The 14,764-nt window shown below is 36.3% G+C and overlaps 1 protein-coding gene across 2 annotated transcripts; it reads left to right on the plus strand.

Annotated features, from left to right (window-relative positions):
- The first annotated feature begins 3,830 nt into the window (after nt 1-3,830).
- LOC113235835 (lysophospholipid acyltransferase 7-like) lies at nt 3,831-14,606 on the plus strand. Of its 2 annotated transcripts, XM_026471752.1 has the most exons (7): nt 3,831-4,160; nt 4,287-4,963; nt 5,664-5,815; nt 6,871-7,085; nt 9,153-9,338; nt 13,734-13,866; nt 14,368-14,606. In XM_026471752.1, exons 1-7 carry the CDS (start codon nt 3,943-3,945, stop codon nt 14,566-14,568), a joined length of 1,782 nt encoding a protein of 593 aa, XP_026327537.1. In that variant the 5' UTR covers nt 3,831-3,942; the 3' UTR covers nt 14,569-14,606. The 2 variants fall into 2 exon arrangements, with proteins under 2 accessions (XP_026327537.1, XP_026327538.1); XM_026471753.1 differs by lacking the exon at nt 9,153-9,338.
- Nucleotides 14,607-14,764: the final 158 nt, after the last annotated feature.

The raw sequence follows: 14,764 nt of genomic DNA on the forward strand, positions 1-14,764 counted from the left end.
ACACCACACATCACTATTGTCACCTTGACGTCGTCTGCGCAGGACCGTGGCAGTCGCATAGTCACACGGTCTGCGGCAGAGTTAATTGGTTCTGAAGATGGTTTTTCGTTCATAGTGTCTTCGTGTTCTGACATCATTTAATTTTTTGTTTACGTAATTGTTTGATCATGTCGGGGTCACCAATATGGCGGGTATTATGCCATACATATATTAATAATGCCGGATTGGATGAATAAGATATTTATTGTAGAGTTATTCACAATGTGAACTGTTCGCAGACAGATGGAAGACTAGCAATAAAAAGTGAATAAATGGTCAAGGGGACAATAGGGATTTGCGCTGCTCATAGTGCGGTGCCACAATACCAAAATACATAATTATTTTGTATTTAAATGCTATTTAAATATATAAAAAAATTAATAATTCAATTTTTTTTATACATGAAAAGCAACCTAATATAAATAAATTGTGTTATGTATTAATGATACTAAATCATTTAAAGTAAAATTAAGGAAGCAAATGTGTGTTTGTTCAAAGAGTTTTTTCGCTAAACAATATGCTGCGCTTTTTTTACGATGTACTCGTATTTTGTTCGCCGTTAAAAGCATCAACTAGACTTAAAAATAATTTAATAGACAGGGTATATTCTCAGCATGCTTTATGTAGTATATATATTTACTATAAATCTCTAGAAACGTTTTAATTTTCTCGTAAAATTGAGCCTAATTGAATAGTGTTCGAAATTTAACAACCAAAATGCCAAAGTGACTAAAATTCTTAACATTCCGATTTGCCAAACTAGTTAATAACGTGTAACAAAGTGCATTTAAGCAAATTGATAAACCTAGTTGTCCGCATTATACAGGTGACTTTAATCGTTTATTGTAAATTTCGCACCATTGATATAAGACTAAATTTGCAATGTTACTTTGCATGCCATGCAGGTGTGGCCAAACTTTATTGCGTTTCTTATTTGTCATGTCATTATTATGATGGATTTTACCAGCTACTTAACGGATTTGATTTATAGGAGAATTGGAGATAACTTTTTGTGATTTTTATGATTTTGTGTAAAGTTTTCAACATTTTTCATTAAGTTTTTTTATGTCGCTAAATAAATGTCAACCTTCATAATTCGGCTTACTAGATTTTTCATGGACCACCATTTTATACAACACCTACAATAACCGACTCCAAAAAGAAGGTTCTTTTAATTGAATGAGGCGTAAAGACTTAAACCGAAACAAACTCCTGCGTTAATTTATAATATATCTTCCTTCCGAGCGTTAGCATACTTGTATACTTCGCATCATGCTATTAATAATAATTAGATCTGCATCAGACCATGTTATATACCTCTGTTAGAAAATATTTTTATTGTGAACCTACATTATGTGTAGTAAATTGTTTATTTAATCAATTTGCCGTTTTATTTGTAACGTGGAATAATTTAAATTAATGATTGTACTAGTTCTATATTAATTACAAAAATTACAATAAATCGATATATTTCAAGATACGTTACTTTTGGCACTTTGTCTATACAAAATGCGAAATAGTGTGGGATGCCGATGATATCCGTTGGTCCATGTCGATGGATCGTTATTTTGGCTGTAGGTATGGAAACTACGCTTACGTTCGGTGTGTGGAATTCATTATTTTTATTTATAATCCACTGTGATTAACAATGGAATACTATCGGTAACCCTTTTAGAAATTACAGGAAATATTTATCGAATTTTTACCAAAATCGTGGAGTCTTTTTTATGATACTAAGTGACTGGAAGAATAAGTCGTGCGCCTAGTGGTAATCGACACGCCTAGTAGTGACGTGCTATCTATGGATACGTGCAGAGGTGAAGGGCGACATGTTTTACACAGCTTAGCGAGATCGTTGGGTTAGTTTAATTAGCTCGTTTAGCCTAGTTCGCGGTATGAACCGAAGTATGAATAGATGCCCCGGCTACGTGAGCTAAGTTAGCGTAGTTTCTTTCACGGGCCTACGCTTCACCATTCAAAACCGGAACGAAGTAATGCTCACATTGCTGCTAGGTTATAGATATATCGACCCCTCCTACGTAAAGTATCGTATGTCGAAATTGCCAAGTTTACGGCGTTTTAAACTTCCGAATTCACTGAAATAAGCATAATACGTGATTTTAGCATTTCTCAGTTTTATTCGGCAAAGCTCGTTATCGGTTAGATGATCACTCTATATGAGTAACGTGTGAATGCAGAATTTTAAAACGCTCCTCTGTAAAGTTGGCAATTTCGACATACGATCCTTTACGTAAGAGGGGTCGATATGTAAAGTGGCAGTAGGTACCTACTTATGACTTCGCTGGACGAACTCTTTCACAAGGAGCTCTACTGCTACTAACATTATGATATCAATACTTTTTATTATGATATCAAGTGACGCGACGAAGAAGTTTGGTGGTAAGTGATACTCCTATCCATAAGGCTTAATTTATATTGCGGCGGAACGGAATGGAAACGAATTTTTGTAACGATATTGTACATAGCGTAATGAACTTTATGGTCAATTGTGTAACGTACAAAGTAGATACGAGCCTAAAACCACGTTACGCGCTTCCGCGGAATCCTCGCGCATGCTCGAGAATGCTGGTGCATTCGCGAGAATTCCGCAGATGCCATCGGCGACGCCTGGTGAACCGCGGGAAGTGGCGCGAAGTTAGGCGCAGTGTGACATCAAACGTAGTATTTACTACAGCCCCAAAGGGCGGGCGCTGGAATGTCTAACAGTTGCAGTGTCACTCAAAATAATGAACTATGTCAATTGTGTGACGTACAAACTAGATACGAGCTAAAAAAACACGCATGGGAAATGTCGCATATAGAGCTTGGAGGACGGAAATGGTTTCCATAGTCTTAAGGTAGGGAGTCGTCTACAAAATATATATGATACTCATCAATGATGATACTACCTTGTCATATAATTGCAAAGATCTTATGAAGCACTGCCACTGAACCTATTGGCCCTGATACAAAGTTGACAAGTCCCATGTGCCTGTAGTTTTACCAGCACCCTTGAAAACTGATACGCAGTTAAGCGCACATTGCTACTTGGCGGCAGAAATAGGTGCCAATACTTCCATGGATGAACTTTTTCAAGAGGAGCTCTACTGTTTCCAAATCTACTAGAAATAATCGAAATCATAATTTCGTCATTCACGTAAAAAACAAAAATTTAATAAATCCCCTTTGATTTACAAAAAGATCATCGACATGATCTAAGTCAATTAACATGTCAGCCTTTCGGACTTTCCTTAGAGGATTGAAAAAAATAAAAGAAGGACTTTCAGATTTCGTGGCGCAAATACCGACTTGACAAAATAGGTATCGGATTGTTATGAACTTGAACGTGAATAATTCCGCAACATGACAAGGGTCAGAAATCATTTTTTGAACTCTGTAAGGTATGTAGGTACCTACCTACTACTGAGACATACAAAAACTCGTAGAATTTTAATTAACCACATTTCCTCGCGACTTTATTCCCCTGCACTAAGACAACTTTTTTTACAATAAGACTTACTTAAGTCTAACTTAAGTAAAAAGGTAGGTTTTCCTGTGTTTTATATCCTAACTAAACATCACCAAGATTTCTAAAAACTGTCATTAAAATCAAAATAAGCCGTAGACCCATGTAGACCTTAGACTATTTTATTTTTTACCATCTTCTAAGCCATAGACGGAGAAAACTTAGCCCTTTTCAATCCGGACACTGGCAGATTTGTCCTCAGTGGGACAGCAGCCAAAACAACAAAAAAAAAAGAAAAGATGGATGTCCTATAACGTTCACACCTCAAAATTCTTAATCCGCATATGTACATCCAACAATTCTAATTCAATAAGTCTGTAATGAAATTCGTAAATCAACATGTAAATATTTGACATGAACAAAGAAACTTGATAAAAATGGAAACGTTTTGGAATCCCGTGATATATTTTTCGTCTCTTCTAGTATGTATGTGCCTTGGAAATGTATACAAAAGGATCAATAGTACGGAAACGAAGCGTAATTATGGTACAGGCGTCGGCTTATTGGTAGTGTGCCTCATTTGTGGATCACACATTCTGCATACTATATTCCTGGTATTGGGGAATGCTATCGTAATAAGATGCTGCGATAAAAGGTTGGCTTACACTCCTTGATGAATGCTATTTTAATATGTAATTACAATATCTGTATTTCTGTATTAGCGTGTGCATTTCTCCCGTAGTGATATAAATAGTGGCCTAAAATCTATCACATATTTCAGTTATGTCCATCGTATAAGTTTACTGTATACTTTTTTTCTACTCCTATACTTTCAATTGAATGTAAAAGAATCTGTATATGAACTTTGGATTTTCCAAGTTCTAACATTGAGAATGGTCGGCATGGCATTCGAGGTGAATTTGGCGTACAAATCGAAAGTAGCAAAGGAGGCATTGAAAAAAGCAATACCCGAACCCACCGAAATGAAAATATCAGTAAATCCATCAAGGGAATCTTCTATTTCTGTTACTCCAGTAGAAACGGCCACAAAAAAGGCGCGTGAAAGCCTTAGCACAAAGGCGGGATTAAAAGTACCATCAGATACAAATAAAGAGGAGTCGGCAACGGAATCCCCAAGTGCTGTTCAAAGAAATGCACCTGTTGCGAGGTCAGCTAATGACCGGTTGTCCCCGGGAAATGTCTTAAGTCAAGCTGACAAGACAGCCAGGAGGTTCTCTGAGAGTGTAGCAGCAGCAGATAAGGCTGTCAAATCATTAAATGAAAGGATGTCGATTACGCCTGAAAATCGAAAGGAAATCGCAAATGTGCAAAATAACGATATTGCTGTATCCAAAATTCCATTGACGAACTCTGTGCTGGAATTGGATGTTATGTATAAAGATCCTACTGCGGTTGATATAATTTCTTATGCGTATTTCTTTATTGGTTTACATAAAGGTAAAGGGCTCACATAATTTACACTTTTACATTTTCATTTTTTAGTTGCAACTCCTTGTGAAAGAGTTCGTCCAGGGAAGTACTGCTACCTAGGGTAGAGGTGCTGGTAAACTTACAGGGACTTTTTAAGTTATGTCTCAGAGTGACGGGCGCAGTGGCAGTGCCTCTTAGACCTTTGAGATTTAATTGGCTCTAAGTGGCACTGGAACTATTATGGACTGGTGTGTTGCTTACCACCAGGCGTAAAACTTGTTTGTCCCATCACTTAGTATCATAAAAAAACTTACTGAAGTATGTATTCTACAAAATGTACTCGTAGATAACAAGGGAAAATGCTGGTCAGGTGTACATAGACTATATTAGAACTACTGGGAACGAAGGTACAATGGCAACGTTAGCGCTAGTATTGATTTGATACATGTTTATTGTGTTAGAAGAGAAAACTATTTAGAACGTAGCCACACGAATGGCAATTTATAACGTAACTGCTATATAACAATTGAATTGGTTTTGCTAGTGGGTATTGCGACTGATACTTATTGTACGCTGGCTACACTCCAAGCGTACTAGTACTTGGCAATTGTCCACACTTCTCAAGTTGCGGCTTGTGGGACATTTTACATTACAAGGTTACTTACTGCTTAATTTTTTTTATCAAAATTAGGTTCAACGAACATTTCAAGTGCGTGTATATTTTCAGGCCCCTACTACAGGTGGAAAATTTTCGATGACCACTTCTACAACTCCTTTGGGGTACTTGGGGACTGCCGCATTATAACAGAGCATAAACTGAAGAAAGCCATAATATGTGGCTGCGCCTATATATTACTACGAATTAAATATGATCCCAACGTAAGGAAACTCCTTTCCATAGTTGTTTAGGTAGATACTGTGAGCGCCCAGTTACACGAGAAGAAAGTTTTCGCGCGGCCGCCCACTTACCACGCCTTCATGCACATTAATGGCGAATCTGAATTCTATTATGCAACAACATTTAAATTCCGCTCAATAAAATTACCGCGCCGCCGGCGCGCGGTCGTCGCGCGGGTAGTCGCGTAGACCAAATTCAAGCCAGGGTAGCCCGCGTGCCCGGGACGCTCATTTAAATTAAAACGTACAAGTTAAACAAATAGAGCGTATTTTGTCGTGACAGTTAGACGCACGCGGTCGCTGCGCGGCGGCAACGCGGACTTCGCTCTTCGAACGCGATGAAATTCGTATAGAATAAATGCGCCCTAAGGCTTAACTCCCACTGGTGCGGAGTTGAAGCGTCGCGACGTGTCATGCTTTTCGCCTATAGTATATTCATCTCTATTTTTCCATTATTAAAGTACAAATTTGTGTTATACAAATATGGAATCGAGCGTCGACGCTTGGTAGTAGTCGAGCGGCTTTGTGCGTCGACGCGCGTCGCCGCACGGTCCTTGGGCGCAGTGAATCGTCAGTCGCCGACCACACTGTGATCCCAGGCGGTGTAGTTAAAAAAACAGGACGCGACGCGACGCTTCGACTCTGCGACAGTGTGAGTTCAGCCTGAGGGGTTTAGTGACTGGTTGAGTTACCGGGAAAGGGTCATTGCTAAGATGTATCTGATCGGACTTAAAAAGTAAGTAAGTAGATGTCTGGCACATGCAAGATGTTGCAGCCTTCAACACGTTTCAAAATTGTTCTATTTACCATGAGGAGCCCACATTTTATCTGCATCTTCCCCCGAGTAGAATACTGTCCCCTCGTAAACTCCTCCCAAGAGAGGAGCCTCAAAACTCGTAAACGACCGCTTATAACAAGCATGCATCAACCTCAGACTAAAGAGGAACAAATCAAACCCCGTACGGTGTAACATAAATACCTATGTTAAACCAACTATATAAAATTGTTTTATTTCAATTTGTGATCTCTATTTTCAGATATACTTTCAATCACAGTTTTATGAATTGTACGACACTGACTTTAGATATTTATATTCTGTGCCACATCTAATAATGTATTTCCTGAAACATCAGATAGTCATGTTACTTTGCACATCGGTGTGTACCGAGACTGGATTTGGTGTGTACCCTGCTAAAACGCAACCTGTACCAGGCCATGGGCCCACTATGAGCCTAGGATTGCTGAAAATGGCGTAAGTTAGATAATTTAAAGCAGACTTAAGAACGGTGTTGTAAATTTTCAATAAGTCCACTACTGAAGTAGAGTTATTGCTGATACAGATTTTTAGACATCAGCAGATGCTGATACAAATACTGATTTTACGTATTTAAAAAAATGCGAAAGAAGTGTATTCTGACCTAATATACCCACTTGTAAAAGCTTTCTATTTTCTTTGATATTGTAATACAATATAATTTCAATGATTTTGTGACATTTATTAAGAAGCGATCAATCTGCATGAAAACAATCAATTTGCCTAACTTAATCCTTCTAGAATTATATGAATGTTATTTTATGAATTTTAAAAATAACAGCTGAGCTGTTTTTTTCGGTTTACAGTCTGTTTCTGGAAGGTTTGTAAAATATTTCAGCGTGTCTTTCGACTCGAACATCCACAATCAATATCAGCATAGATTAATGCGGATGATAATATTGTGGATGCGGATATTATAATTAATTCATTTAATTATTTATTCTACGAAAACACATTTAGTAAGAAGGAAAACACAAACAAATGGTACTGCTTATTTCTAACAGAAATTTCTTCCTGCTGACCTAAATACAGGAGATAATAATTACAATAACGGATTCACGTGCACGACAAAACAAAAATTATGAATAAAAAAACCATATCAAAAATTAAATTATTAAAACTGTATAAATACTTAGATAAATACATATTTCGTAATATAATTACCTATAAAATGGATGGAACAGTATAATAGTGCTCCTTACCTCTCATTTTGAAAATAATTAATTTAGGCAGATTATCCGCGGAAACTGATGCTGATATTTGCAACAACCCTGGTCTGAAGTGAGGCACTATAGTTACAGTTAAAATACATGAAATAAATAAATAAGTCGAGATCCCCTATAAAATGCCAAAAGATGGTAAGACATTTTTTTGCAATTCTCGGTGCATTTAATATTTTTCGGTATTTAATCAATCCGATTTTTCGGGTTTTTAAATTGGTCCCCATCAGTCCCCATTTACCTATTACGTATAATGTTGTTCACTGTTTTTAACTACCTGTATAATTTTACTTTTATTGGTTAGTTTTAACGCTGAGATCATTTTAATGCAAACTGTAAGTGTACTGCTTTTCTGGTCCTTGTGCTTATCAATATAAGCACTAGGGCAATAAATCAATATTCAATCAATATAAAATGCTCCATGTCTGCAAAACATTGAATTTTGTCAAAAAAGAAAGGACGTTCTTGATACTTCTCTATGGAGATGTATAAGGCGGCAACTACACAGAAAGCAGTTGGAAATCTCAAAGTAAAGCCCGCAGTCGGTTTTTTTAAATCCATATAGCGAAACGGGGTACCCCGTCACATCTATATTTAATTTATTCGTTATAGTAATATTTAACTTTATTGTTATTATTATTAGGCATCATATTGTATTCTGGATTGATAGACCCATAGAAAATGATTTATTAAGAGGGAGCATGCCAAAAAAGTTTTGACGTTGGCTCCGCCCAAATTTGTGAAACAAATATATGCCTGAAGTTCGCGTGACATGCGACAGGAGATGTTGAATTTTGAGCATTAAAAGTACCAAATTCGTTTTAGCGGAATAACTCTGAAACTAAAGGGATTAAAAAAAAAATCCGTAGTAACAGTTGTCGATCATGCATAAATACAATTAATTATCTAATTTTTGTCCTAATAACCTGTAGCATTTCGAGGATAAATCGAAAAAATGTGAAAATTAGAGGTCATTTCGTGATTTTTATCTATCGAGGAAACTTTATTGTTTTATGTTTCTGATTAATGTCTATGCTTGAATATATCGTGTTCATTGTATTTACCATACAATATTTTATTTTTAACTTTAAAGTGGATATACCCCTCTAAAATCGAATCGAAGATTAGGAATTTTTCCTCTGCTCCCTCTTAAGTAATCTAAGTAGGTAGGTGCGTTGTTTACTGCCAAACTGAAGCATCATAGAGCTTAAATTTTAGAAAACACTTTTGGCTAACTTAGCCCGTCGTACATAAAATATAGTGTTATATTTTGGCTCCTTGACAGTTCAACAACTGCTGAAGTAGCAATGGAACAGGAGTATAACTTTTCCATGCTGAAATGTTTCGAAAATGAAAAGCTTTTCCTCGGTCCCACAATGGCTGACACGATGCAGGCGTGGGACATGCCAACCAGATATTGGTTTACAGCATACCCGTATAAAAACTTCATGAAATCAAACAAGGAATTAAGGTAAACAAGGAACTAACGTTGACAGTTAGGTATTCTAAAACTTAAAAATATCTCAACACGAAGAAAAATTCCTTCGATCCGACTGGATACGAACCAGCGACCTCGCAATTCCGGGGCTGCATCGATCTTTGTATCAATAATAACAACAAACTAGTGGGGGTTTTAAAGCTATAGTGAATCAAAAACTTTAAACTGGAGGTTATTTATAATTGCATACAGCTTCTGTATGTGCATATCATGGTAGTCAAAACATCGTAAATACATCATGATATTCAATAAAATTAATATTGGAAATATCTGTTTGTTTTTTAATTAATTGGTACTTTCAATTGCTTTGAATTTCATCAGCTTGAACAAGGACTTCATACAGAGATTAGCTCGCTAACATGAAGACAGGCTACATTTGCTACTTTATTATAGACATAGATAGTACGTTATAATTTTATCGAGTAAAGACCCGGTCAGATATAAGCATTATTCGCTACCTACCGCTGTGGGTAGCGAAAATTACCTCGTGGTACCCCGCCGGGTATGAAGTTCCGCGGCACGAGCGAAACCGGATTACCTACCGCACCATACCGGGTATCTTTTCACTTGCTTTGCAGTACAGGTTTCGCCGCACGACGCGGGTGCAGTAGCAAATTCATTCCTCTCTAGACCTCGCTAGTCAGTAACGATAATAATAAATGATAATAAGTACCTAATGGATTTTGCTACCCACAGCGGTAGCGATATCCGGTTAGGTCTGAAAAGTAGGAAAATCGCGTACCTACATGGATTTCGCTACCCACAGCGGTAGCGAATAACGCGTATATCGAAACAACCCTTAACAAAAGTTCGAAAATTTAATCAGACACCTAGTACAAAAGTGATTATATTTTTTTTTTTAATAAAATGTAACTGCGCATTTGTCCTTCATCTCACCTGGTGGAAAGTGACGACGAGGTCGACGATGGAGCATGCACACTTAAATAATGCCTATTCACTCTCGCCTTTTCTCTTTATTATTAATTTTAACTAATATATGTATAATTGTTTTAATTCTTCTTCTTATTATCGTACCAATGGCATATACACTATAATGCTTGCCATCGTGGTGAAAGGACTTGTCAATCGGGGCAAAAGGTACTCGCTGATTGTTGCCCTGCTACTCGCCAATTATTGCCGGGCCTGTTTCACGAACCTACAATTTTACTAGTTCACTAGTTACTAGTTACCAGTACTAATATTATAAGTACTAGCAAATTTCGTATCACAAATAAAAATATTACTCTTGTAGCTAGTAGTCGTAGACTGCTCAATAATACTAGTTTAAATTGGTTGCGTACAACTTAATTCCATAGCTTATACGTCAACAGTTAAAAATTGGCCAAAACAATTTTCCTGTTCAAATAATTAAATAATTATATATGTATGTATGTATGTTGAGTGTGTGCGTTATTATTTTTTATGTAAAAAGTTATGTGTATGTAAAATATATTATGTAAAAAAAATATGTTAAAATGTTTAAATATAATAATATACGATAATAAAACAAATCCTAAAATTGTCGTTTCGAGTGCCTTACAGACTTAGGTTCTAATTAGAAATATTTCAAGTCGTTTCTGTATTCATTATTAAGTCTGATCAATCTCAAGGTGGGAAAAAGAGCGAAATTTTGTTGTTTCGACATAATGAAATTTTTAAAATCGAAATGTTGTGGAGAACATTGTACGTTATAATAATTAATTACCGTTAATATACTAAATAACTACTCCGTTAAAGTAAATTAATATTTCTGACCAAGAACCAGTATGGTTTACTTACGCTTATAAATAACGAGCCCTGTACCCCACCTACGGTGGGGTCAGGCTCGGCCTGCGGGGCGTGGTCGAGTACATGTTACGGGGTGTGCTTATGATCTTCGGCGGCGTAGTGGTTAGTACTATGGGCACTTGATGAGGAGGTTCCGGGTTCGATTTCTAAATTTAAGAAACGAACATTTGTAAATTGGTTCTGTTCTGGGTATTGCCTTCAGAGTTATCGTTTTTCTTGTATTCATAGTACAGGAAATTCCCTAACTTAAGACCTGGGAATTTGGTGACATTCACTACGTCGTGAACAGCACGACTTACGCTAGCTTTAGAAACCTCATGCATATCGGCTACTTCATGGTAGGTACTGTTACTCCAGTAGGTACCCATGCATTGCAACTTGTATAATTATTTTGGTTGATAATGATTGGCTTCTATCGGTTATTCGCTGTATTTCAGGTGCAATCGCAGTCAAGAGAGCTTCCAGTTTCTCGCTTGTCAAACGAAATCTTTTGCTAAATTAATAAGTAGTTTGTAACTTTTCATATGAATTTCGAGGTACAAATACTCGACGACGTCGCACTATTACAGTTTCTTCCTCACTTTCCGAACATGACGACATCTTTGTCTAAGTGACTCCACTGATAAAATTTTCGTACAAGTTTACAATACGCCTTCGACTGATAGAAATACCTTTGTAATATATGAGTATATTGAACTAGTAGTGTTTTTCATGAGACAGAACATAGTTTACAAGGGTAATTATGGACTAGTAACTATTAACCATGAAAGCAGTAGCTAATAATTTACCATCGTAGGTTCGTGAAACGCACACTAGTAGAATAGTATAAAATAATAGTCCTTGGACTAGTAATACTAGACTGGTAAGTTTCGTGAAATAGGGCCCAGTACTAATATTACAAGTACTGGTAAATTCCGTTTCACAAATAAAAATATTATACTTGTAGCTAGTAGTTATAGACTAGTAAATAATACTAGATTTAAATTGGTTGTGTACTAGTACATCTTTATTTCTTGGCTCATGCGACAGGTGTTAAAACATTGGCGGGAACAATTTCCTGTTCAAATAAGTAAATAATTATAAATATGTGTACATGAAAATATATCATGTAAAACAATACATGTTAAAATAAATAAGTATAATAATAGGAAATGAAACTATTTTTCCGAATTTAAATGCATATATTTGTTTTTTCAAACAAATAAATGTTTCGGGCCCTATACAGGTCCCATGGTCACGGTTGACTGTTGATGGAAAAACAGCTCCTATTTGAACAATCGCGAAAACCTAAGAACTCGATAAGTATAATAATATTAATAATAATGTACGAAACTAAAAGAAATGTTAAAATTTGTCTTTATAATGTCAGACTCAGGTTATAAATTAGAAATATTTCAAGTCGTCTCTGTATTCACTATTAGGTAAATATTATGTTTGACCAATGTCGAGCAGTCATCTACGTATCGATATTTTCTGGTCCCAAGCGTTGTAAGGGCGGGAAAAAGAGCGGAACTTTATAGTTTTCGGCATAATAAAATTTAGAATATTGAAATTTTGTGGAGAACATTGTACTTAGTAAGAATTAATTACAGTTAATATAATCAATAACTACTCCGTTAAAGTAAATAAATATTAATTACGTAAAGATCTTATGGATCCTGCCACTGCACGTCGACCTGAGACGTAAGTTGACAAGTCCCATGTGCCTGTAATTTCACCAGCACCCTTACCCTTCCAAAGCGAAACGTAGTAATGCTCACATTACTGCTTGGCGGCAGAAATAGGTAAGGTAAGTAAGGCAGTACTTCCCTAGATGGGGATTCACAAGGAGCTCTATTGCTACTAAATTCTTATTTCCGTCGAGCGTTTAAAAAAAAGGCGGGAGAAACAAACGCACGAAAGAAACACGAAGGCCCACGGGGGTAAAAATATAAAAAAATGGTAAAAAATTGCTGCTTTAGAGGTCATATTAAATGAGAAATCGATTTTGTTTGGTAGTTCCGAGGTGGAAATACTCGACGACGTCGTATTATTGCAATTTCTTCCTCACTTTCCGAACATGACATCTTTCTTTAAGTGACGCCACTGATAAAATTTTCTTATAAGTTTACAATACGCCTTCGACTGGTAGGAATACCCTTGTAATATATGAGTATATTCGACTATAGTGTTTTTCATGAAACAGAACATATTTTACAATGGTAATTATGGCCTAGTAACTATTACCTTGCAACTAGTAACTAATAATTTATCATCGTAACTTCGTGAAACGCACATTAGTAGAATAGTACAAAATAATAGTCCAGGGGCTAGTAATACTAGACTGATAAGTTTCGTGAAACAGGGCCCTGGGTGCGCCGGTTGCGCGAGAACGACATAAAGCGATCTCTATGCGAGAATATCTCGCGCTTTATGTCGCTCTCACGCTGTCGCGTCCTGTCGTGCTAGCCCTATAGGTAGACGTACAGAAAAGAAATCGTATGTACTTACGTGCACACCGCGGTTTCAATAGTATTTTAGTACTATTGAAAGTGAATTGTTCTAAATGAGTTTACTAGATTTTTCAATTATAATTTTCAGGAGTGCATTTACATTTTTATGTTGGACGGTGTGGCTAAGCCCCACTATTCCGCAATTTATCATGTCCATAACGTTATGGATCTACATGCACCTAGAGGAAGAATTTCAAGGACTCTACGACACTACTGGCTCGGTAATATATTTGCTTTATCACAGTTTTATGTTTATATTGGTTATATGCGTAGCAATACGAAGAAGTACTTTTCATAAATTGCAGTAATACCTAAATACGTAATCTATTGCGTTAAACCTAAAAATATCCCGAACTGGCCATGCAATTTGAGATAAATAATTAATCTTACTACAGTAACTGTATGGTTTCACACATTTATGCTGTGCGCACGCGGCGATCTACTTCTGGCACGTGCCGCACTATTATTTAAACACGCAATTCACACTCTTATTTTCACATAGTACGTTATCAACTGTCCACCAATACACACTTCAAGGAAAGATTTGTCACCATAATATCTGTATTTTACGTATACCAATATACTTTTACCATTTCTTTGCAAGTCTTTCTCCGAGTACCTACTATTATTACAATCCATGTATGGTGTAAGCTGGCCCTTACAGTAACAACTTTTAAACAGTGCTTAACATTTTTTTCTTGTTTATTTACTGTTCTTTTCAGTTAAAATTATCTTGGAGTATGGGGTTCTCCATAATGCGGATGATGTGTCTAGTCTACTTAACTCCGTGTTTGGTGATAGACGACGCCAGATCGGTCCTCAGATATTACAACTCCATAAATTGGATATATCACGTAGTGTTATTATCTTTGATGGTATACGCTGTAGCTGTTGCCAAGTTTAGAGCTAGTAATGTTGTCTAAAAGTTTTGGTATAAATTGGGATTGACTTATTTTAAGCAGATTTCTTGAGTATCATTAATAATAAATAAATAAATTAAAAGATACTAGATTTTTATTTGCAAAATTGCAAAAAAAATTACAGAAGTCTTCAATTTAATATCGAATGTTAATATCGAAAAGTAATTCGTCAATATATTTTTTATTTAATCAGGCAATT

The sequence above is a fragment of the Hyposmocoma kahamanoa genome, unplaced genomic scaffold (genome assembly GCF_003589595.1).
Source record: "Hyposmocoma kahamanoa isolate Upper Pololo Valley unplaced genomic scaffold, ASM358959v1 88, whole genome shotgun sequence".
Classification (NCBI taxonomy): Eukaryota; Metazoa; Arthropoda; class Insecta; order Lepidoptera; family Cosmopterigidae; genus Hyposmocoma; species Hyposmocoma kahamanoa.

Bases quoted from the DNA above. Each gene is read 5' to 3' on its own strand.
- LOC113235835 (XM_026471752.1), top strand. From the start codon at position 3,943: ATGGAAACGTTTTGGAATCCCGTGATATATTTTTCGTCTCTTCTAGTA. The intron at 9,339-13,733 runs GTAAACAAGGAA...TATAATTTTCAG, and splicing joins AAATCAAACAAGGAATTAAG to GAGTGCATTTACATTTTTAT. The intron at 13,867-14,367 runs GTAATATATTTG...TGTTCTTTTCAG, and splicing joins TCTACGACACTACTGGCTCG to TTAAAATTATCTTGGAGTAT.